The 24,865-nt window shown below is 42.2% G+C and overlaps 2 protein-coding genes across 4 annotated transcripts; one reads left to right on the forward strand and one right to left on the reverse strand.

Moving 5' to 3' along the window:
- Positions 1–534: 534 nt before the first annotated feature.
- On the forward strand, positions 535–12,317 carry ppp2r3b (protein phosphatase 2, regulatory subunit B'', beta). Of its 3 annotated transcripts, XM_072444893.1 has the most exons (14): positions 535–917; positions 7,213–7,398; positions 7,592–7,695; positions 8,116–8,218; positions 9,423–9,497; positions 9,563–9,649; positions 9,742–9,898; positions 10,143–10,191; positions 10,269–10,358; positions 10,427–10,602; positions 10,919–11,037; positions 11,111–11,217; positions 11,337–11,377; positions 11,666–12,317. In XM_072444893.1, the coding sequence occupies exons 1-13, from the start codon at positions 564–566 to the stop codon at positions 11,353–11,355; spliced, it is 1,626 nt and encodes a 541-aa protein (XP_072300994.1). In that variant the 5' UTR covers positions 535–563; the 3' UTR covers positions 11,356–11,377; positions 11,666–12,317. The 3 variants fall into 3 exon arrangements, with proteins under 3 accessions (XP_072300994.1, XP_072300993.1, XP_072300995.1); XM_072444892.1 differs by lacking the exon at positions 11,337–11,377 and having other exon boundaries at positions 536–917; XM_072444894.1 differs by lacking the exons at positions 535–917; positions 11,337–11,377 and adding an exon at positions 4,882–5,250.
- A 350-nt stretch (positions 12,318–12,667) lies between these two features.
- LOC140359747 (cohesin subunit SA-2) lies at positions 12,668–24,633 on the reverse strand. The gene is made up of 32 exons (XM_072444890.1): positions 24,488–24,633; positions 23,984–24,103; positions 23,795–23,882; positions 23,557–23,727; positions 23,247–23,343; positions 23,105–23,181; positions 22,965–23,036; positions 22,605–22,806; positions 22,378–22,529; positions 22,219–22,292; positions 21,954–22,077; positions 21,784–21,882; positions 21,628–21,707; positions 21,454–21,561; positions 21,276–21,387; positions 21,074–21,188; positions 20,675–20,778; positions 20,522–20,614; positions 20,361–20,447; positions 20,078–20,278; positions 19,911–19,987; positions 19,752–19,833; positions 19,607–19,687; positions 19,401–19,493; positions 19,151–19,325; positions 18,094–18,230; positions 14,045–14,146; positions 13,821–13,972; positions 13,613–13,741; positions 13,357–13,541; positions 13,220–13,289; positions 12,668–13,149 (listed from the first exon to the last, which is right to left on the reverse strand). Exons 2-32 carry the CDS (start codon positions 24,031–24,033, stop codon positions 13,020–13,022), a joined length of 3,519 nt encoding a protein of 1,172 aa, XP_072300991.1. The 5' UTR covers positions 24,034–24,103; positions 24,488–24,633; the 3' UTR covers positions 12,668–13,019.
- Positions 24,634–24,865: the final 232 nt, after the last annotated feature.

A 24,865-nucleotide genomic window follows, 5' to 3' on the forward strand; every position in this document is an offset into this window, starting at 1 on the left:
CAACACATATATGGTAGGGTTGAACAATATTGACAAAAATGAATAAAACTTGCTTGAGTATACAACAAAATTAACCACAAAAGGGCAGAAACAACAGTATATACAGAGATTCAACGAGACGTTGTCTTTTTTGAGTTAATTTAGACAACATACTGTATTTTCCGTACTATATATCGCACCTTTTTCAGAATTTTGGCCGGGGTGCGACTTATATTTATACTTATACTAATACTAATACTCCGGAGCGACTTATATGTGATATTATTTGTTATTTTCACACATGCAACCGCTTTTCATACTCCAGTGCAACGTATATATGTTTTTTTCTTCTCTATTATGCATTTTTTGGCTGGTGCGACTTGTACTAAGGTGTAACTTATATCTCAGAAAATACGGTACTCGATATTCTCCAAAATTACAAATGCGATATGATCAAATGTTCATTATACCTCCCGCTCTAGGCTACTACAAGAAGCCAAGTATGTCATCATTCAGCTAACCACGGTATCATTTCTCACACAGGTTTTTCTCAGCCTTCCCAGCATCTCTTTAGATTTCTCAAAATGCCATCGCCTCAAATCCTTCAGCCAGTTCTGAAGATGAAGGTGGACGAGCTCTTTCTGACCTGGCTGAGTGAACCGGTCACACAGTCGATGCTAAAAGACTATCTCCACCTCATAAAAAATGGACAATACACTGAGCTGTGCAGAGGTAATGGTGTCGAGAAGGCATCCCTAACCGAGAACAACAATGTGGCCTCCACGAAGAGCCAGGTGGAGAAGAAACCGGCTCCCCTCAGCACTGCATCGAGTCCTCCCTCTGCCCCCACAGCCACTCGGCCATCAGGAAGCGGCGCAAACACCCGCGTGACTGGCCCTAGTGGAAGAATACTGCGCAGATCTGTGAGCACAAAGAAGGTAACAATAAAGCACAATACGGCATAACCACCAGAAGAAGTTTAAAGCTTACATTCACTCCCTTTCTCATGAACTTATGAAACATGTGTGCCAGCTTTAACCAGTTTGATAAGTTATTAGAGTCTAATGCTTCAAGGCTTTGTGAAATATTGAATTAAGGTGTGTCTGCTTCTCTCGTGGTGGGACCCGCCTTACGTAACTACTATTTATTGCTAAATCTTGGCACTTGTTTGTTTTGTATTTAAAAAGCCATACATTACTAGATGTATTTGTATGGTTCATTTGGATTTGAATATTTGTTAGCTAATACTTGTCGCCCTGTTGCTCAATGCTGTTTATGGCTACTGTGTGTTTCATTAAGGAATTTGCCTGAAGGATTAATCTAATCTTGTTGAGTCAAAGGTTTTATGTTGACACAAAATATAACTAATTTCCACACGTATTGAAGGCATAATAGTTGCTAAGTTTTTTACAACTAATCAGAAGGGGTTGCTGAGTTGCTTAAAATAAAATAAACTTTTAAGAGTCATCCTCCTCTCTGGTCATTAGTCACTGTGGAGTCTGTTTATATCATCCAAAGTCAAGATAGGATTACTCTCCTATTCTCACAATTTGTCTTACCGCATTCTCTTATAGTATTTGTTCGTTAATTATAATAACACAATGAAAAAGTAGGAAATATTAGTGTATAAAAGAAAGCATAAACTGGACTCATCACTGACAATGGTGTCTGTGATGACAGTGAGACCAGCGGACAGCTGTGTGCCGAGGAATTTTCCTTCTGCCTCATGTTGACGTGCTGAACAACGGCACCAGGACACGGACAAATGGTAACTGATAACTGCTGGTTCGAGATCAAAGTCAGATCCAGGGTTGTGTGTGCAGTTATAAACCAGGCTAGTAACACCATATGACAATTACATTTATTTGGGATTAGGAAATATGTGTATATTAATTATCGAAGAGTTCTGCCAAAAGGAAAGAAAAAGCTGATCAGTAGCATGTGAATCATGCACTAGAGACTTATGTTAAACAATGTTCTCCTTATTATTCATCTACTGGGAAAGTCTGGCCACAGTTGAAGAGAATCTGTGCAGATTCCCCTTTGACGGTTTCTCCAATGCATTTTATTACGTTCACTATTCCGCTGGCTTGGAGGCAAAACCAAAATGCTCTTTTTCTTATGCTCTTGTGTCTGACATGATAGTTTTGACAGATTTACATAAACTTCAGAAATTCATATCCACGTCTCTTTTCCTCTGTGATCTTTAGCCCTTGATTCAACCCTATAACCTCTTATTAATGTAAAGCAGCTGCTGAATAGCTCATGTATACTCCACTGTGACGTGCAACGTGGCACACAGCCAGAGTGTCTTTTCATATTAAGGAGCTTGTAGCATGGGATAAAGTAATACTTCTATTTTAAGACAACAAAATGAACTCTTGCATACAAATGCATTCTTCAAAGGATTAATGAAAAATCCAGTGTATGTTGCTGTGATGCTGTTTGGAACAGCTGGTCTGACTTTGACATCAGAACCTGTTATAGATAGCCCTGCCTCCCCCAATGTGGGCATGAGATACTCAGAACTGTGCTGGTCAGATGAGGTGTGGCAACACGACAAGCTTCTTGCTAATTTACTCTACATTTACATCTTGCAAAGCCTGTCGTTAAAAGAATATGCAGTCAAGAGATCTTATGCTTACAATAAAATCTGTGTTAGGGGTGGTTGGAATATGTTACTGTGAACATAATAAGGTCATAGAAGGAGAAGGAGAAGGAGTTTACAATTTTGATTGCCATAAAAACAGGGATACTAATATGTATCTGAAAGTGCCCGTTTGTTAGTTTGAATAAATGTGGGAATACAGGTTTAATTTGGCCTCTTCTTGCCTTCAAATTATTCTGCAATGCCTTTAGTCATCACCAGGCTTCTATTGGAGCTGCTAAGACAAAGACGGGCTACTATTTGTTTTAGAAATTAACTATTTATGAGATGCCTTCTTTGACACAGTCTTTTGATGTTGTTCCTGAAGGTCTTTGTTTATAACAGGCTGGAGGGAGCCAGAGACATGGAAGCTATTTGAAGAAAGGCCCAGGGTCATTTTATCACTTGTGCGACCTCAAAGTGTTGAAGAGTTTCTCAGGAGTTATTTGGGAGACATAATCCACAAACCCAGACAGACGTTAATATCCACACTCTCTTTTTTTACATACAAAGAGGGATTTTGAGTGTGAGTAAGTTTGTTTGTCATGTATCCCTTTATCTGCCATACTGTTGTGTAATTCATACCTTTGTCGTTGTAGAGCAACATTCTGTTTTTTAACTCTCAGCTTTGCATTTTCACCTTATGCAATTCAACTGTTAGCATTGTGTTTGGCTTCCTGCGGATAGGCCTATTTCTAGATCATCTTCATATAAATTCCAAATCCTGGTTTCAGACATCAGATTGTGTAGGGTGAGTCAGGGCTTTTTGGATTGTATGCTGCTTCTACGTGTGGCTTTGCTTCTCCTTTTGGCTCTTAAGCAGATTTCAGAAACCATCAATTAAACTTGATTTTACTTGATAATGGTTTTACTGTGAGTGTAGTAACTCTTTAATTTCAACCTGTCAGTGATCGTGAGAGGATTGAAACCCAGTGTATGCTGGGAATAAAGAAGCCATGATCTTGCTGATAAGATTTTAAAAATTATATTTTAATAAAACTTCATAGACCTGCATTATAAAAACAAGAAGTGGGTTTATTGGGTTATCTGGCAAACGGTGTACCAAAAGGCAGTAACAGTGACCACATGTTTCAGGGTAAAGTAGATTTAACTGTTTACAAATTAGACTTTCTATAGCCTAGATCGAGGTCTTATGGATCTTTTTGTGAGATTATGACAAATTAACATAGATAATTATGTCCCCTGTCTTATGCAAAAAAGCAAAAACAAAAGTACTTACCCTGTAGTCTAGAGTACAACTTGCTCCAAAATGAAAGATAGCTAGGTTTGTTTTGGTCGTTTACGTCAATCATAACACATCATAATAAGTCTCTTGTTATTTTTGGTCACAGTTATCATATCATCCCATCACTAACTGTGGTCCCATCCCCTCAAAATCACTTTCCATAAAAACACTACAAATGGCACAATGACAGTGTCAGTATGTGATGATCTGTGGATATTTTTGCCCTGGACAGTGTTTTGATTAAACTGATAAATATTACATATTTATCTTATGCAGGTTCTGGACTGGATGATAACAGGATGTTTTAGCAAAACAATGGAAACTAACTTATTACGGTATATATAAAACTATTGATTGTAGCTGCACAATTCAATTCTAAATTTCTGGATGAAAAATGCCAGGCACTTCCAATGCATTAGATCTATGCCCTTATGGGAAATTGTAGTAATCACCCCAGTGACCGGAAAGTTTGTTTGAGCACTAAGATAAACGCTTGTCTCTCCTGATCTAATTTCTTAGGTTGCTCAAACAGTGTTTGGCATTGCTTTTAATAGACACAGACTTGTTCACTCATCATTCTTTCAATTTGACGTGTCCCCTTCCCCCCCATTGCCATCAACTATAATAAGATGTGGAATGTCTGGCTGCCCCATGGAAAAGACTGGCCAATCTAGAAACAAAACAAATAGATGTATGGATTTGTAATCACATTTCTTTAAATATTCTTCTACCTTGAAGAAGAAAGCTATATTTGGTTTGAACATATTTTACCCACATTGTTGGCAATACTAATAGCTTCTTAGGTATCAATTTGTTTTTATATTTTTAATGAGCATTCAACAATCAGACTTACACACATTGACTGTGGTGATCAGGAGCTGCAACAACAGGTCTGTCTCTTTACACAACGTTCTATGAGGAGTGAGGAATGCAAACTGGAAAGGGCAGATCACTTGCTCTCACCCCTCCCTCCCTTCGCACTCACAGTCACACAGTCATACAGTGCTTCAGTCTTATCTCTCCAGCCGCTCCGAGGCCAGGGCTCCGGACGGTGTGTACAGACAGCTTGACTGAGCCCAACTCTGACATGGACAGCACAGCCTCAGCAGCAGCTGTTCTTCTGTTTTAGGAAGCTCCAACACAGAGAGAGCACCAGGACAAAAACTCTTCTTGCACTAGCAGTGACTAGTGCTCCCAGGAGTAGCCCACTGGTTTGTTTATGTTCCTGGCCACGTGAAGCGCGAGGATGAGGATGAAGGAGCTCTCTCTTCGTCAGGACCCCGACCTGAGAAAGGAGTTGGCTCAGTTAGCGCGAGGTTGTGACTTTGTCCTGCCCTCTCGGTTCAAGAAGAGGCTCAGAGCTTTCCAACAAGGACAGGCAGGTGCTTGTATGCCTACCTCTGGGCTGCAATTCCACTTTTGTTTCTAAGTGTGCTTCTCTATGCAAATGAAGAGTTCTTGACGCTTTTGAGGTCCATTGTTTTTCACTTGTTTGTTGTTCAGTGTTCTTAGAGGCATCTATCTTATAAAAAGAGATCTACAGCTTTGGTATGTTGTGACAGTGAGTCGTTTTGGAGATAAACAATCGCGTAAGCTTTTTAAATGGCATTGTTTTAAAGGTAACATTAGCAGTAGCAGATGTTTCTAGCATTTAGCATCACACCAGACTGTGAGAAGGGACAGTGTGGGGCCGGCCAACAGGATATGTTTATGTCCATTTATAGCCATAGCTGACACCGACACACAAGACAGACGAACAGATCTGCATCAATTGTTACGCAGCAGGTTAAAAAGACCACTGAGTACACAATATCATTGTACTAACCTTCTAGGCCTATGTCTTCATCTATTTTAAAACTCTTGTGGTGTTCCGTTGTAAATTAATATGAATTAAGAGGTGCACGTCACCTCTTGTGCTCTGTTTCTGCTCAAATAAAAGGAGGGTAAAAGATTAGAAGGTAAAGTAGTTCTCAGCAAAATACTGATCTAGTTCTTAACTTAAAGTAAACAAAACCAAAACTCATTTGGTAATTTGATTTAACAATAAGTTAAGAAGATATATCTGTATTTTATTTTTTATTTTGATAGAGAATTACAACTTTTCTACTTTGCAGGTTTGTAATGATGAGCTGCCATATTCTGGTGCAAATCCACACATCACTATAGCCATGCTATTCTGAATATATATATAATATGCAGGTTTGAGGCCCAGTTGCTGTGTTAAAGCCTTGAGATGACCTTTTTGAACATATACCGTCAATGAGCACAAGTGGCCAAGTTTACCTTGAGTGGCAATTATTTGTATGTTTGTGATTTAGCCTACATTTTAAAGATCGATACACACATTTATTGCCGATGCAGATTTTCTTGACTTTATAGGTATATGTCCCAAAATGTAGTAATTTACTGACTTGAAATTACCATCGATCAATTACTGTCTAAACCGTGAACTGCTCAACATAAGAAAAGTATAACAAGACTGAATATCTAAATCTATATCAATGATATTTAGACATCCACAGCTCTGTTTCACTGCAAACTAGTACTCTGTTTATGGACTGAAGCTAATGCTACTTTAAAGTGTTCAAACAAAGCTACTTCCACCTTCTTTAGTCAGGTGGTGGCCACGCAAAATATCAGCCTATGCTGGAACTTTATAATGTATAAATATTGCAAATATCTCCCGCAATATCTCTTCATGTAATTTACATTAGCATGCTTGTTTGAAGGGTCCGTGTACACAGTGTATGAATTGTAAAAAACTGTATTTATACTTGCCAGTATAATATGAACAATGAGAATAACTAGCCTTCCATAACTCTGTTATTGAAATTGTTGCCCGTTATGAGATCTGTTTAAAACAAATCTTCTAATTGTGCTCTAGTGTGATGGAAATGATTGAAGTCCAGGCAGAAGAGCCAGTACCAGGGCTCAGACTACAATGGTGTCTCATACTGGCATATATAGAACAGAGCTGCCTTTATTGACACTGGTGACATCCTTTCAGAACACTGTAACAGAAAGAGCAGGCTCACTTGTGTCTATAGTCTTTACTTTAATTGTTATGTTTTGAAAAGATAAGATGATTTTAAGTATTTAGTTTCCAATCTGATATTATCTTTCTGGATGCACTCAAGTGGAAACGGTATAGTTATTGTATTCATTATCAAGATTAAGATATCAGCTTTAGTGGACTTTCTGGATTCCTTTACTTGTCCTACCCAGTTACCATGTTGTTATTTTGTTTATTGAATAGTTGATACAGGCATGTGGTTGTACTATAATCATATCTCAATTGCCTTGTATCATCAGAGTCTAACAGATTATATTTGTTTCACAGGCCCAGGTGAGGACGGAGGAGCCCGTCACCACAGCACTGAGTGAAAGCATTCCAAAGTTTTACTTCCCTAAAGGCAGGCCTCAAGCCAATCTCAACATCGACAGCCTCATTTCCAAAATAGAGAAAACATTTTCTCAGTTTCCGAATGAAAAGGCCACCATTGATGACATGGGGCAGGTTGCCAAGGTAACAGTTTGATTTGTGACATTGACTTGTGTTTAGTTTTCATTGATTCAACTAATTAATTTATATTTACTAGGAAAATAATATCACGCTATAGTTTTAAAAACTGAATTTAGGTTAATTCAATTCATCATCAAAAGTATGTCTTGTCTTTGATTTAATGTTTTCGTATTTGGTTTTGTATTTTTTCCCTTAGGCCTGCGAGTGTCCTCTCTACTGGAAAGTGCCATTGTTCTGTTTGGCTGGAGGCGACAGGACGGGCTTCGTGTCTGTTCACAAATTTGTGGCTATGTGGAGAAAGTAAGACAACCTTTTCTCATTGTAACTAACCACTAACTCCACATACCAATACTATGATCTATTTTTCAAGAAACAATAACGGGGTGCAAGATCTTTCAGCTTTGTTAAGTCATGCTTGTGCTTCATGAGTATTATTGAATAATGATGTAGAATGTTAGCTCTTGGCATGCTCCTGTATTATTGCAAACCTCCAGAGAAATGTGGACCTACAGAGCCTTTGACTTGAGATCATGAGCCAACCGCCAATGCTTGAAAGACTACAATCATCTCCTTGATTTTTATAATTACCCTCCTCTGAACCAGCATTGTAATTTATGAATGTTTTAAACATATCCTTCGCTGCATTTTTATTTTGAGAGCTTTAAAAACGATCAGTAGGAAATAACCATGCTAACATCTGTTCTGCCTCACCTCCACCAGAACGCTGCAGACCTGTCATGATGACGCCTCTAAATTTGTGCACCTCTTGGCCAAACCCGGCTGTAATTACCTGGAACAGGACGACTTTATTCCATTCCTGCAGGTACGAGCGACAGCGTGCTGCTGAACTTGGCACACGTGTGGCAAAGCTGCTATGGTTTTGGTGGTCTAAACTAGACTTCTCTTTGTGTGGCTTTGGTTTTTAATTCTGAGGTCTGCATCAGTAATGCACTGGACAGAGGAGACTTCTCCAGAGATTTAGAACAGCTTTCACGTGGTAAAGATTTAGTTTCCAGGCCTTCACTTGAACTTTGAGTCTTTAGATTTCCTGAACTCTTTCTGCTTGTGTAGGGACATTTCTTATTCAGGGGTTAATCAACTGATTCATTAATTACTCTATTAATACTAACAATACACTATCACCTTTTAAAAGTATGGACTAAAATCTTGTATAGTGCTGCACTGGCTGTTCGTATTGTCATTGTATTTGACAGGCTGTTTGTGCTGCAGCATGGCCCCACCCAACACCTGCCTCATTTTCATGCTGGCAAAAGCAGCAGGCTGAACACAGCGCGTTAGCATAGCCGCTGAGATGCCTTGTGACGCTCGCTGTTTAATTTGTTAGCCTGCGTTCAGTAAATAGCTTTTGACTGTTTTGATAAATGAAAGGAGGATTGCAGTGGAGCAGATGTGACTGTCCCTGCCTGTTTCCTGTGTGCAGTGATTTATGTGTTTCTCTATGATTTAATTTCTCAGCACAAGAGTCAAAAGACACACTGACCGCCCCCAAAATAAGGCCTTCTAATTCTACTTTCTACTGCCACCTCCACATTTATGTCAACAGTTTTTCCCAGGGCAGAGAAAAGTATGCATTCTACATAATGAAAAGAAGTCTCTTGTTTTAAAGGGAAGGGTAAACTGGAACTCATTTAAACCTTATCATATCAACGGAACAACATTTAGTTTATTCCCTATGTTGTTAAATACGTCTTAATGTTGTGCGTTTTATTTCACTGAATACCTGTTGTTTCTTTAGAACTCACTCATTTCCTTAAACCAGTGTTTCTATCACTCTAAAACATGCAATGACCTCTTGTGCAAACAGCAGTATGATTTACTTTATCAGTCAGTTTGTGTTGTAAGACCTAACTGTTGTTGTTGTTTGCTTGGCCTTTGATTCTTCTCCAAACACAACTGCCTATTGTACATTTGTTTTCTGTTGAGGACTTTGAGTCTGTGCTTTCTTTTACATTTGTTTGCTATGGAAACGCTGGACACAGAGAAAGCTGCCTTCTTTCTGTTTGCAGGATGTAGTGAACACACACTGTGGCCTGGCTTTTCTTAAAGAGGCACCAGACTTTCACTCCAGATATATCACAACAGTAAGATGTAATTGTGTACACTTATTTCAGTGAAAATTATTTGCTTAAATTTCTTTTTTTTTTAGGTAATACAAAGGATATTTTATAACGTGAACCGGTCATGGACAGGAAAAATTACAGGTTACGAACTCAGAAAAAGTAACTTTCTACAGGTGATTATTATTTTTTATGTGATATTATTTCTAGCAAAGTTATTACATGTTCAACTAAATATTTACAAGAACAAACATTGTATTTCTGGCAGAATGTTGCGTTGCTGGAACAGGAAGAAGATGTAAACCAGCTAACGGACTACTTTTCCTATGAGCACTTTTATGTCATATACTGCAAGTTTTGGGAGCTGGACACGGATCACGATCTCTATATTGACAAAAAAGACTTGGCACGACATAACGACCAAGGTATTCTAACACACACGTCACAAAAAAGCACAACTATACCATTCTGTTCAAAAACATGTTTATTTAATACATCTATCAAATGACACTTTAACTCATTGACTATTGAAAGTGAAAAGATGGAAGATCAGGAAGGGTGTTGACTTTGTTTACTTAAATACATCTGAAAGAATACATTTTAAATTGTCTTAAAATGTACAATGTTGGATGAAATGTCTGATCAAATCATTTCTATCTCTTTGTGCAGCTCTTTCCCACAAAATGATCGACAGAATATTCTCAGGGACGGTAACAAGGTAAAATTTATCAGTACACAAATTAAATTGCTTTTTATTAGGTACTAAATTATTTAAAACACATTTGTTTTATTCAGGGACAGACCGGTGTACAAGGAGAGACGACTAAGTTATGCAGATTTTGTTTGGTTTCTGATCTCGGAGGAGGACAAAAAGACTGACACGAGGTATTTCTCCAGACTTGCTGTGCTGCCAAGGGGATGTGTCCTTATTTCTCTCTCTGTGTTATCTCCAGTATAGAGTACTGGTTCCGCTGCATGGACCTGGACGGTGATGGGGTGCTCAGTATGTACGAGCTGGAGTATTTCTATGATGAGCAGTGTCAGAAACTGGAAGCCATGGCCATTGAGCCTGTTCCCTTTGAAGACTGCCTGTGCCAAATGCTCGACCTTGTCAAGCCTGAGGTCACAGGTCAGAACCCCTTTTATTTATGAAGCTCACACTCCCCACAGGCACCGCTATTTTCTCAGTGGCCCACACAGGAACCTCCTTAACAAATTCCCCTTAGCACTTAGCTAGAGCACTCTGTTATTAAGAGACACGAGTCTAAGTGAGGTACACATGCTTAGAATTCAGGGCTACAAGAATGTGACCCGCAGTAGACCTGGTGGCCCGCTGTACCCGTGTGTACTGTAGCATGTAAGAGGAGAGGGCACCACTTACTCAATGTGTTGGGACACGTGTGTATGCAATATTATTATTCTAACATTTTTCCCCATTTATTCAGAAAAGATCACATTGCAGGATCTGAAGAGGTGCAAGTTGGCCCACATATTTTTTGACACATTCTTTAATATTGAGAAGTACCTAGAACATGAACAAAGGGACCCATTCTCCGTTATAAGGGTTTGTAAACCTCTTTTTTTTTCTTTTTTAACCAGAACCATTATTATTAAGCTGTATTAATTTCCTTTTTAAGGAGGTGGAGTCTGAGGGCCAGGAGATGTCTGACTGGGAAAAATATGCAGCTGAGAAGTACGATTTTCTGGTTGCTGAAGAGGCTGCCAACGAGCAGTGCAATGATGTGTAAGTTGTATCAAAACATGAGAAAGAAATCCTCATGTTTATGCACTTGAGTAGTGAGACTTGTGTCTGTAGTAGTCAGTGATGAGGCTGTTGACAGGCATGTTGTATGACGGTTTTAGGAACACCACTGACTTCTAATGAAAACTGTTAACCAGAGCAGGTAAGTCACTCAGGGACCTGGGATTAAATGTGATCCTTCTATCCTGGTCCTAAACCCTCCCTGAGGTTCCTCACGATCCCCCAGGTTAATGTTGATGTCAAAATGTTTGTACTTTGGTGTCACATGTGAGCTTTGCTTACCATTTGGTTTGGAACCTGCTTTAAACTTTGGAAAAAGGGTTTTTCTGCTGCCACTGATGATTCCCTCATGTGGATCCCCTCATGTGTAGTCCTGGGTTGATGAACACTAGCTCTGTGTACTTACACAAGTCTCCTTGTTTCTGTTTAGATATGACAACCCTTTGCTCATCTCCAGTGAGCTGGGCTTCACAAAGAGACACTTCTTTGAGATTCCCAATCCCCACAGCGATCTGGACGACTATGAATACGACGACGACTTTGAATGACCAGCACTGCAGTAGTATATCCCCATAATTCAACTGTGCAAAATTTGAACATGCATCAAAACAAAGATGTACAATGTCAAATCCAGTACAAGCATGGTTTGGTTCAAGACGACACCGTTGATTTGGTCAACACGGAATAATGCCACTATTTAATTGTTTCTACATGGAAGCTAAACTTGTGAATTTTGTGCCACAAGAGAATTACATTGAAATAAGCAAAAATATTCAAACTAGTTTTTAATAATAGTAAAATAGTACCATAAATGGTCGTCATTGGTAAATCTCACATTCCAATGATCTGTAATCCACAAGGAAGTCAAAGAACAGAACACTTTATATTGTACAGTGCCATATTTATTTTGTCTGTGTGACTTTTTATTTGTTAAACAAAGTATACTTGTAAATAGTGCGTGTGTCCGTGTGGTGTTGTAAATGATTTTAACTTTTCTATAAAGTACTTTGTACTTTCAAGAGCAAAAGGAACCAAGTTGAAAACATTTTTAATTTGTGTAAGAAATAAAGTTAAGTATTCAATTTCACTGGTCAATCTTTTTCATCTGGAAGGGGAAAAGCTTACGGTAAGTAGAAAATACACATACATAATTTAGCATAAAGCTCAGTTTAATACTGATGTCCCATAATGAGTGATATTAAAGTGTCAGGCAGGAAAAAGAGGCTTGTGCAATGAATAATGCTACAGAGACAGTGATCAAAGTGGAAATATTAGAATAAAAATACTAATACAAAAGGAGAAATGAGTTTGTAAAAGTGCTAAGTTTTTTTTGTTTTGTACAGGTTAGTTTTGTTTTTGTTTTAAAAATATAAAATACAAATCAAAAACAAATGTATTTATGCGCCCTTCAATAATAAATATTTTTTTAATGTAAAAATCTCCAGTTTTGGCACTTTCCTTTTAAGGATGTTGCGTTATGTGGCACTCATACACTACATTAGTTAATGTACTGTATGTATAATCAATGTGATCAAAATGTGCCCATACAATTGCTGGCTTCAAAAAGCTCCATGTTGATCAATGGAGGATTTAAAAAGGGAATCCAAAACAGTAATTTCCATGAACAAGAGACATAAAACAGCATTTCCCCTATAAAAAATATTCTTTTACAAACACAATGACCTGTAGCGTCTTACAAAAATCTCACTTATTTAAAAAAAAAAAACTGTTATAAGGTGCCAAAAAAAGGATTCATATAGTCCCAGCTCAAAGGTACCAAAGTGTTATAGTTCCACGTCCACAGTTTCCTCTTGGGGGTCATGGTCAGTGCCGAGGACGGGAGTGTCAAAGTTCAGTCGTCTCACTGCCGGATCCACCGAGACAAAGAAAGGATCCATGTCTGCAACAGGAGTGCTGAGGAGAAAAATATTGCCAAAGTCACTTAGACGAAAAAAAACCCTCTGATATAAAACTGATTTCTTACCTTGGACTAACTCTGAGTCTTTGCGCTTTACTAATATCAGTTGGACTGACTGGACATATAGTCTTTTTCCCTGTGAAGTAATTAAACATGAAGTTACATTTATTTTAACTTTTTTTTTTTTATTGTGTGCTTTTTACCTTCTAGTTTAGATTTAGAACAGCTTGAGCGTGGTTGCGGTCTCCTATCAGAGCTAGCGAGGGACAAGGCCTCCTCCCCTTCTGCTGCTGCCAATAAAGATGTCCGATAGTGCCCCAGCGGCTGCCAGTGCTCCTCCCTGAGGTCAGTAATGTATTCTGCTGTGTACTTCTGCAGGTAAGCCAACCTGTATCAACAAGAGCAGACTCCATAGAAAACCTTCAGCATTTTCTCAAATACACTAAGTCCCATACTTACATTGTCTTCTTGTCAGGTTTGAGCAGTTTACTGGAGAATTCACTAAGGATGGTCAAGTAGGAGAGGTCCACTGGTGTCTGTGTATCTGGTGTCTGCTTAAACCCTTGAAATACAAAGTCTATTCCACTCCTGTACATACAGAATAAGGAAATCTGATTTTATTTTGATTCAAGATTACACATAGGGAACAAAAGATATTTATTAGGACCTGTGGATCATGACGACGCATTCACGAAACTTCATGAGGTTCCCAAAGGTCATTGCAAAACGGCGGGCCAGCTCTTTTATACTGGTAAAGGTTTGGACCCCAGGATGTGGCCTTCCTCCACTTTCCTGCTCATGTTTTAAACGCATAAACAGCTGAGGAACAGAGATTATTTCAGCATATTTTCACTGTCACACATATATTGTTACATATGAGTGGGACTGTACCTGCTGCAAAGACAGGACCAGTGTTCGAGTGCTCTCATTTTTATCGGTCTGTCTTGTCCTGCAAAGTGTCTCCTTGATGATGTCTCCAAAATCATTGTAATACTGCAGACAAAAGTTTGAACTTTTCAGCAATCAACCAAAAATATACTCTTCTTGCAAGAGGGCAAGTATTGACATTTTAATAGAAAATTAGAATATTATATGATAGTAACATAGTTTCATGAATCAAAGCTATATAATTCATTTTAACAATGACTTTAACAAGAAAAGCATTTATGTAAGTCACATTTATCTAGGTTCTTCAAGCAATTAAGAGTATGGAACGTTTATGCTGTGCTGGCAGTGTCTTTCTTTCCAATCTGGCAGTACAGGATCATGGCTATGACCATGCCAAAGATCAGCAGAATGGCAATGGCGAATGCGATTCCCAACACGATTCCCATGCTTTTCTCCGCTCCTCCTTGAACCGACACCTTAACGTGGTGGAGGGGTTTGAGTGCCCGAATGATCCCGGGAGCTATGTTGTCGGGGGCTTCATGCCCCTGGTAGGGTCTCCCAAGGCAAACAGGTCCTAGGTGACGGGTCAGACAAAGATCGGTTCAGAAGCCTCTTATGACGACGACACAATCAAGGCAGTTCACGTCGCCCGGATCGGCGTCACCGGGGCCCCATCCTGGAGCCAGGCCTGGGATGGGTGCTCCATGGCGAGCGCCTGGTGTCCGGGTCTTACCCCACGGGGCCCGGCCGGGCACAGCCCGAAAGAGCGACGTGGGGCCGCCCTCCCGTGGGCCCACCACCCGCAGGAGGATCCATAAGGGGCCGGTGCAGAGAGATCTGGGCGGCAGTCGACGGCAGGGGCCTCGGCGACCAGATCTCCAGACACAGAGACTAACTCTGGGGACATGGAATGTCACCTCGCTGGGGGGGAAAGAGCCCGAGCTTGTGCGGGAGGTTGAGCGATACCGACTAGATATAGTCGGCCTCACCTCCACGCACAGTTTGGGCTCTGGAACCCATCTCCTCGAGAGGGGCTGGACGCTCCACTTCTCTGGTGTTGCCCGCGGGGAGAGGCGGCGGGCTGGTGTGGGCTTGCTGATAGCCCCTCAGCTCAGCCGCCACGTGTTGGAGTTTACCCCGGTGAACGAGAGGGTCGCGTCCCTCCGCCTTCGGGTGGGGGACAGGTCTCTCACTGTTGTGGCGGCCTACGGGCCAAACAGCAGTGCAGAGTACCCGGCCTTCTTGGAGTCCTTGGGAGGGGTACTGGACAGTGCACCGACCGGGGACTCCGTTGTTCTACTGGGGGACTTCAACGCCCACGTGGGCAATGACAGTGACACCTGGAGAGGGGTGATCGGGAAGAACGGCTTCCCCGATCTGAACCCGAGCGGTGTTCAGTTATTGGACTTCTGTGCTAGCCACGGATTGTCCATAACGAACACCATGTTCAAGCACAAGGGTGTCCATCAGTGCACGTGGCACCAGGACACCCTAGGCCGGAGGTCAATGATCGACTTAGTTGTCGTGTCATCAGACCTCCGGCCGCGTGTCTTGGACACTCGGGTGAAGAGAGGGGCAGAGTTGTCAACCGATCACCACCTGGTGGTGAGTTGGATCCGCTGGCGGAGGAGGAAGCCGGACAGACTTGGCAGACCCAAGCGCATTGTGAGGGTCTGTTGGGAACGTCTAGTGGAGCCCTCTGTCAGTAGGGTATTCAACTCGCACCTCCGGGAGAGCTTCTCCCATGTCCCGGGGGAGGCTGGGGACATTGAGTCCGAGTGGACCATGTTCTCCGCCTCCATTGTTGATGCGGCTGCTCGGAGCTGTGGTCGCAAGGTCTCCGGTGCCTGTCGTGGCGGCAACCCCCGAACCCGGTGGTGGACACCGGAAGTAAGGGATGCCGTCAGACTAAAGAAGGAGGCCTATCAGGCCACTCTGGCTTGTAGGTCTCCGGAGGTCATCGACGGGTATCGGCAGGCCAAGCGAGCCGCGGCTCGCGCTGTCGCAGAGGCAAAAACCCGGGCCTGGGAGGAGTTCGGGGAGGCCATGGAGGAGGACTATCGGTCGGCACCAAAGAAATTCTGGCAAACCGTCCGGCGCCTCAGAAAGGGGAAGCAGTGTCTCACAAACACCGTTTACGGTGCGGGTGGAGGCCTGCTGACCTCGACTGGGGATGTCGTCGGACGGTGGAAGGAATACTTTGAGGATCTCCTTAATCCCTCAGTCACGTCTTCTGAAGAGGAAGTAGAGACCGGGGACTCGGAGGCTGGCTCATCCATCACCCAAGCTGAAGTCACTGAGGTTGTCCGCAAACTCCTCGGTGGCAGGGCTCCGGGGGTGGATGAGATCCGCCCTGAGTACCTAAAGTATCTGGATGTTGTAGGACTGTCTTGGTTGACACGTCTCTGCAACATCGCGTGGCGTTCGGGGACCGTGCCTCTGGACTGGCAGACCGGGGTGGTGGTCCCTCTGTTCAAGAAGGGGGACCGGAGGGTGTGTTCCAACTACAGAGGGATCACACTCCTCAGCCTCCCGGGTAAGGTCTATTCCAAGGTACTGGAGAGGAGAATCCGACCGATAGTCGAACCTCGGATTCAGGAGGAGCAGAGTGGTTTTCGTCCCGGTCGTGGAACACTGGACCAGCTCTATACCCTCCATCGGGTGCTCGAGGGTTCATGGGAGTTTGCCCAACCAGTCCACATGTGCTTTGTGGATCTGGAGAAGGCTTTTGACCGTGTCCCTCGGGGTGTCCTTTGGGGGGTGCTCCGGGAGTACGGGGTCCGGGGCCCTTTGCTCAGGGCTGTCCGGTCCCTGTATGACCGGAGCAGGAGCTGTGTTCGCATTGCCGGCAGTAAGTCAGACCTGTTCCCAGTGCATGTTGGGCTCCGCCAGGGCTGCCCTGTGTCACCGGTTCTGTTCATAATTTTTATGGACAGAATTTCTAGGCGCAGTCAGGGGTCGGAGGGTGTCCGGTTTGGGGACCACAGGATCTCATCTCTGCTGTTTGCAGACGATGTTGTCCTGATGGCTCCATCAAACCCGGACCTGCAACATGCACTGGGACGGTTTGCAGCCGAGTGTGAAGCGGCTGGGATGAGAATCAGCACCTCCAAATCCGAGGTCATGGTTCTCGACCGGAAAAAGGTGGCTTGCCCTCTCCAGGTGGGTGGGGTGTCCTTGCCCCAAGTGGAGGAGTTCAAGTATCTCGGGGTCTTGTTCACGAGTGAGGGAAGGATGGAGCGTGAGATCGACAGGCGGATCGGTGCAGCGGCTGCAGTGATGCAGTCGCTGCATCGGACCGTTGTGGTAAAGAGGGAGCTGAGCCGAAAGGCAAAGCTCTCTATTTACCGGTCGGTCTACGTTCCTACCCTCACCTATGGTCATGAGCTTTGGGTAGTGACCGAAAGAACAAGATCGCGGATACAAGCGGTCGAAATGAGTTTCCTCCGCCGGGTGGCTGGGCGCTCCCTTAGAGATAAGGTGAGGAGCTCGGCCACACGGGGGGAGCTCGGAGTAGAGCCGCTGCTCCTCCACGTCGAGAGGAGCCAGCTGAGGTGGCTCGGGCATCTGTTCCGGATGCCTCCTGGGCGCCTCCCTCGGGAGGTGTTTCAGGCATGTCCCACCGGGAAGAGGCCCCGGGGAAGACCCAGGACACGCTGGAGAGACTATGTCTCTCGGCTGGCCTGGGAACGCCTCGGGATCCCCCCGGAGGAGTTAGAGGAAGTGTCTGGGGAGAAGGAAGTCTGGGAGTCCCTGCTCAGACTGCTGCCCCCGCGACCCGGCCCCGGATAAAGCGGCAGAAGATGGATGGATGGATGGACATTTATCTAGGTAAAATGCCTGCTCCATGATTGTCACCACAATAATAATTTCGTTTTCTACATTGATTGCTTCACTAGACACTGAATGTTCCCATAGAATTTCATGCATGACCCATCAAGACCCACAGTGGCACTAAGCTACTTGAGATACTATTAGATATCTATCTTCTAAAACCTATGAATGTTGTCCGTTATACTACTATACCTTTTGAAGGGGGAATATTGTGTTACCTTGACATAGCACATAAAGACCTCTGAAGCCATGCTCATCTCCAGGATCCCATGCACTATGAGTTTACAGAACGCTGCCAGCAGGTTTCTCCGTTTATGAAGGTCCTCAAGCTTTTCAACTTCAGAGTCCTCTGTGTCTAGGGAGACAGATGGGAGTGATGTATGGGATTGAGGATGTAAAGTGGTCAAGAAGGCAAAGTAAGTACAGTTATTAATCATGAGAAATCACAAAATCAAAAAGAAAGAACAAAGGCGTTATAAAGTGTGTTTGAGTCACTGCGAGGACAATGGCTTTAGCAGGTGGAAATCAAAGATAGCACTAGAGTAGAGTTATGGTTGTGACACCATGTGGCTTCAATCTTTCACAAGTCTAATAAAACGGGCTCGGAGGTGAGCCAAAGTTAATGGAATTTTCTCACGGAAAGAGATCGCCCTGATTTCATGATTTAACTCTGTACTTCTGCCCTTTGCCTGATCCCTGGTCCAGCAGAATATAGGAAACCCTGTCTGTAGAACAAAACCAGGCAAATCCAATAAAACAATAGCTTTTTATTACACAGTCAGAAACCAATGATTCTATATTGGATTTGAACATTTAAGAGATTTCACCAACACGGATCAACTTATCCAGACTGTTTTATTTGGTTGTAAAATACCAAGTGGTAAAAAGACATTTTGGTTATGTTGAGTATTTCTATCGACTTTGTAACATATTTCCTTGTATGTTTTTATTGCTGCTTAGCTTATACCCCTCTTTCACAGACATCTAGAAAATAGTTGATCAAGGCAAATGATGGTCAATTGCTTCGCATCTTGGAGTTTTGGGCAAGAAAAAAGAAGGAAAGGACATCTGCTGGTCAATACAGTCAAATTATGTGTTTTATTTGACTACTTGGATTTTTCATTTGCCCTTTGCCGTTTCTCATATCCGAGTATGAACACTACACTGGTCATGATTATCAGTGTTTTCAGTGTGGTCCAAACTCAGGTTAGTAAAGAAAGTTAGGTTAAATGAATACAAAAATAAATCCTTATAGATGATCTACTGAACCTGTACCTGTGCTTTGACTCTGACTCTCTGGTTCAACAAAGATATGGCTGCAAAGGAAGGTCAACAGCGCCCTCTGCAGTTTGGGGCTGGGTGTGTACAGTAAAGGACCACAGCAGGTTGGATCCCACATATTTGTCAGGTGTGAATGAGCCATCAGAAGGTCACAGATGCCCAAAAAAGCCTGCAGTGAAAACAGAATCTATGCTTGAAATAACTAAAAACGACAGCATTACCAATAGTGTTTTGACAAGCCCACCTGCTTCCTCACAGCGTCATCACTGTGGGAGAGACATCGCTGACTACTTTCACAAAACTGACGCAGATGCAGTCTCTGGGCCAATGCTTTTTCCTAAAAATACACACAGCATTATTTAATATTAGGATAAGCCTTTGCTTTGACAAAGTATCATAACAGTGTAGTTGGTTAGCGATTTGGAAATTCACTGTGTGGATGAAACTTGCCTTGGATGTTAGAGTCTCACTGCTTGTGTTCAGTGACCAGAGCATGGCGTAACAAAGACACTGCAAAACCTCTGAAAGCACCTTCATCCGAAAAAGTAAATTAATCAATACATTACTACCGTTTTAGAATGTTGCGCATTTCTACCTGAGATGGCAGTCCAGTCTGGTCCACAGACATGAGCGGGAATACGAGCTCAAACAGACTCCACTTGGACAAGTCATGACAACTGTAGGATCCGGACAATCAACCATCAACATGGTGTAAAATACAGTGTAAAGAACGCTATTCTGCATTTATTCTTACTTGTGAAAAGCTCTCACTCTCTTAATAGTGGATAATATTTCTTCAGTTTTTTCAACATCAGCTGAGAATGTACCTTCCTTTAACAAGTAGATAAAAGTCTGTCTGTATCCCATCACAAATAAACTTCACAGAAAATAATCATTACTCAAACCACAAACGTTCTATACCTTTACTGCATCTTCGAGAAGTAGCCTTAGTTGGTTCACCCAGTTTTGGACCATGGCATCTCTGGCGGTTTGGGCAGTAGAGCTCCAGGATGTCTTGTCTGCACATAGACTGAGATAGGAACGAGCTGCAGCCTCCAGAACTTCAGCACCACAGTGGACGTCTAAAACGTCTCTCATCACCAACAACAGGTCTGACAGCAACTGGACAAAAAAACCAGAGAAATATTGTGATTGCTAAGATGAGACAATTGAGACTGATTTATTGAGTCAGGAAATGTATAACCTGATCTTTTCCAGCCAACGGAAAGTCTGGGAGGAAGAATTGAGGAATCTTCATAAGCAATGCAACAACATCTTCACACTGTAAAAACTGTCAAAAAAGATTGGAAAAGCTTTGTAAATGATCAGTTATCGATGCCTCTTTATTAAAAGTCACATAAATACCTTTTTGAGTAACTTGGAAAGCACCTCAAGAAAATGTTCAGTGAGTTTGGTGCTGTCATCAACTTGGGTCCTCTTTTCTTTGACACTCGTCACCTGTTAAATATAATTGTAATATTAATTGAACAATGTATTTTTCTAAGGACAACAACATACCTTCTTGGCGCCACTCCTTCCTACTAGTCCCGGACCCTCTGATGCCTGACGCAGTGAAGCCAACAGAATCTCCACCAGGATGGTTACCTCTGCATCCTTTAGCCCTAGAAAATAAAAAAAATCCATGCAAAATCCATCTGTTTATTTAGGATCAGACGTGCAGCTGTACACACCACTTTAATACAGATCATAGTTTGAATATGAAGGTAACAGAGGGATTATTGCTCCTGCCTGTGTCACTGATATGTCAATAAAGTTTTAAAAAAATCAAGCCAATACCCAGATTCAGGTATCTCACAGTGGATAAACATGAGGATGTCAGCAACTGCCTGTATTCAAGGTATATTCTGCCATTTGCAGAGGTTCAAAATTAAATAATTAAAGAAACGATTCTTTTACCTGAACATGAAGGTTGTTCTTGCAGTAGTATGGAAGTGATTGTGGGCCAGTCCTTCAACAGAGTACTGCAACAATCCCAAAGACTGTCCACGAGGTAAAGAACATGCTGGTGCAGCTGTGAGGTTCACAAATAAGTTCCTTAATCTGTGTTCAATTAACTCTAAATAATGATCACTTTATGTATAATGTCTCCATAGTATACCTTAGACTCCTGGTAAAAGTCAAGTAGTGCTTTTAATTTATTAAAAATGTGTTGTTTGTGAACCTCCTCCACATTTGTCTCATCCCGAGTGTCTGATGAGGTGTTTAGGCGCCTACAAAAAATGCATACAATATAGTATTGTGTTTTCTGTATGTCTGTTGGTTGTGTAAATCTTTACCTTAAGAACAGAAGCTCCCCTGCAGCAGCAGCTAGAGGACGCTGTGAGGAGTAAACAAACTGGAACAGCTGCCTACATTCACTTGAACTGAACACATCTCCTGATTTACTATGAAGATATTTTTCAATTAGTGCAAGTGTAAAAACTAAAATAACAATCTGACTTTGATCTTACTTGGAGATGAGAATCAGTAATTTCATACTCTGCACTGCTACCTCACTATCCTTATCCAAAGTCATGGAGAACATCCGCTCCTAAAGCAAACATTTATTATTAGGAAAAGAAATGACCCGTATTTGCCGAATAGCTTTTGTAGGTCTAGTAAAATACCTTGAAGCGCCTGGTGAAAACATTTAGTTTAGGAAAGAGTGCAGGATCCCCATATAACTCCTGCATCCCCAACACGCACTTGACCCGAACATCTGAACTCTGTTAAAAAATAGTGTTATTGCATTGAAAGTTTCGGTTCTTGTTTTTTGCTCATGTTGTGAGCACTTTACCTTGTCATGCATCATCCAGCCCAAGTACTTGAGGTAACCATCATTGAGAAAAAAAGTATTGTAATTCTTCATCCATGAACCCAACTCCTCCATGCAAATCGAGCGGATCTCTGGAAGCACGTCACTGCCAAAAAAAGTATGCTATTGTTCAAATATATTCACAAAGTTGAATATGGCATTTCTGTAGTTCAAATAAGTGTGACAAAGCCATCTTGCAATAATAGGGGTACAGTACATGGCTAAAATAAAAAAATATAAACTTTACCGATAGCGCTTAAGAAATACTCCTTTAAAGATGACACTCATCATACTGTCCACCTCAGACCTCTTTTCTTCAAGCTGAAAGTTTATAACCAAAAGACACCATGCATTAAGGGGCGTGTTACTGCATCCAAGTCTGTATCCAAAAAGAAACATGTTTCACCTGAGTTATCTTCTTCTGTAAGCCTTTCATTTGTGGAGAGCTTTTTTGTCTCGCTGTCTTAGGCTTTTGCACAGCACACAATTTCTGACTGTTTTCAATGCCAACACTCAGGCTGAGAGCGACATGCACCAGGGAACTGAGCAGCTTTACAGCTTTGAACAACATGCACAGACAAGCATTAGCTTAGAGGGAACATTATGGTGTAAATGTGTGGCCATGAGCCTTACCAGCCAGTGTGCCAGTGTGTCTGAGGGCCCGCACGGAGGAGTCAGACAGCGCGGTGAGCAGAGAGAGGAGGGCGTTCATCAGGTAACTGTCAAAAAGGACACCGTGCTGAAACTCAGCCACCAACACCGACATGAAGTCACACAGCTCTGAGTGGAACCAGCGCCCGCACGGCCCTGACTGGACCAGAGGATACTCCATATCCTGAAAAATGATTGTTATTGTAAGTTATGGTGAGTGGTCTTATGTAGATGGAAGGACATCCTCCTATTTAGCGATCACAATCATTCTCTATGCAGAGTTATCAATCTGAAATGGACCTGTATAGATGGCAAAGTTGAATATTATTCAAAGATACTTACCCCGTCCAATGGCCACGTAACTGTAACTATCCATGGAAAAGCCAGAAATCTCTTAACCTGAAGACCAGAGGCCTGAAATACAAAGAATATTAAGAGTATAACTAAAATAAATACAATTTATTTGTACTATAATTTCCTACCTCATCTGGTTTCTCCACCATCTTACTCTTAACGTTGCTGCCATCTTTACTATTACACATTTCTGCTGTGACCATACCTGAAAAAGAAAATTGGTGCATTTTGTTGAGAATGTCATGACTGTGGAGTAGGATTAGCACTAACCTTTACAACCACAGCACTGGATAAAAAAACTGATAAGATCCAGAATGGAGGGGTCTCGTTCCTTCTCATAGGCTTCAATCCAGTCATCTATCACAGCCTGGCCATGCAACACAACAACAGGATAGGAAAACAAAAACATTTGAATAAAAGAGCAATGTTTTAGTGAAAATATGAAAGCAATTTGAAAATGACAAAATGTAATCACACAGTTCAAAAGTGGCTTCTGTTGCCATCACTTGCATGTGTCCACAACCCAAAAGTCTTGGGATGGTAGGATGAAGTCAAAGCGCACGTGAACCTACTGCCGTACCTTCATTGCACTGCGGCCCATGCTTATCACCTCAAACAGGGTCACTGCCTCCACATGGTCTTGTTTTTCACGACTGCCCCCTGCTCGGCTTCCACTGCCCCGGCCCGCTTTGGTGTTTTGACCTTTGATACTTTTTGGAGTGATTTGTGCTCTTTTTCTTCTTTTCTGTGGCTGCCGTGTTGACACATTAAATGTTTTAGCATCAGTGCCATTTACAGTGAATGTAGGCCACACTTACCACGTTCTTCTGTTTGTTTTCATTCCCAGAGTCATCCTCGGACTGAGGGGTGGCACGACTTGTGTTTTCTCTCTCACAAGATGTTTTGCTACAAACCAAGACATTACCACAAGACTGTTTAGTGATGCATCACAAAAAAGGCAATTGAATAATCATTAATATGTAACGGAATAACTCTCCAACTCCTACCTTTGCTCAGTGAGCCTGGATGCAGCTGAAGTTTTTGGATCTTGTATCATATCCTCCTCAGACCTTTATACATGGATTAAGCGTGTGACTGTACATTTGTAGAAGTAATCCAGGTTTAATCTGATTTTTAAAAGAAAAAAAATGATGAGGATGAATGCACATTTTGAAACTGTTGATGTGTTACTCTTCGCACGTGTAGTCTTTGCATGATTTTAAGACAACAACAAACCAAACTCCATTATCAAAATAGATGACAAGGACGAGCCGTCAGTGCTTTACACATTACGTATTTCATTTAGCATGACTCTCCGCGGGCAGGAGCTGCCAGTAATCGCCGGGTTTGCCCAAGGACACTTTGGTAGTTCAAAACAAACAACCTTTGCCCCATGGAGTTAGACTCAGGTGAGAATCCCTCCTGTGCTTTCATATTCTCCAAAGGAAAGTAGCTATGTGGTCATTGTAATGTGACTGCCTCACAGGTGAGACAAAACTTTTCAATCTTACCTCTTTAAGTCTATTCATTCTCCTGTTGCGTCTAGAGATGCGCAAAAAGGATGTCAAAACAAAATAAGTGCAATATGTTCATGGATATGTTTCCTTCTTTACTGTAGCTCTCATATTCAAGCGACTGGACAGCCAAACATGCGCGGATTGGATGAGGAATAAAATGTGATCATTTGTATTTGTCTGTGGATGTGTCACTCTTGGTTGTGACCCTCCTCTCGCGGCTGATGCGGATACGCGCGCGGTCCGGTTTCTGGAGACAAACCTCAGCCACGCGCAAACTGAGCGCCAGGGGGCGCTGTTGCACTGTTTATGTTCAACACGTTCATAAAAGGACAATTCAAACCCGCCTTTTATTATGGGGCACCAATCACATGC

This window comes from Eucyclogobius newberryi, unplaced genomic scaffold (genome assembly GCF_026437365.1).
Source record: "Eucyclogobius newberryi isolate DKJ021-1_F unplaced genomic scaffold, fEucNew1.0.hap1 SCAF_14, whole genome shotgun sequence".
NCBI lineage: Eukaryota > Metazoa > Chordata > Actinopteri > Gobiiformes > Gobiidae > Eucyclogobius > Eucyclogobius newberryi.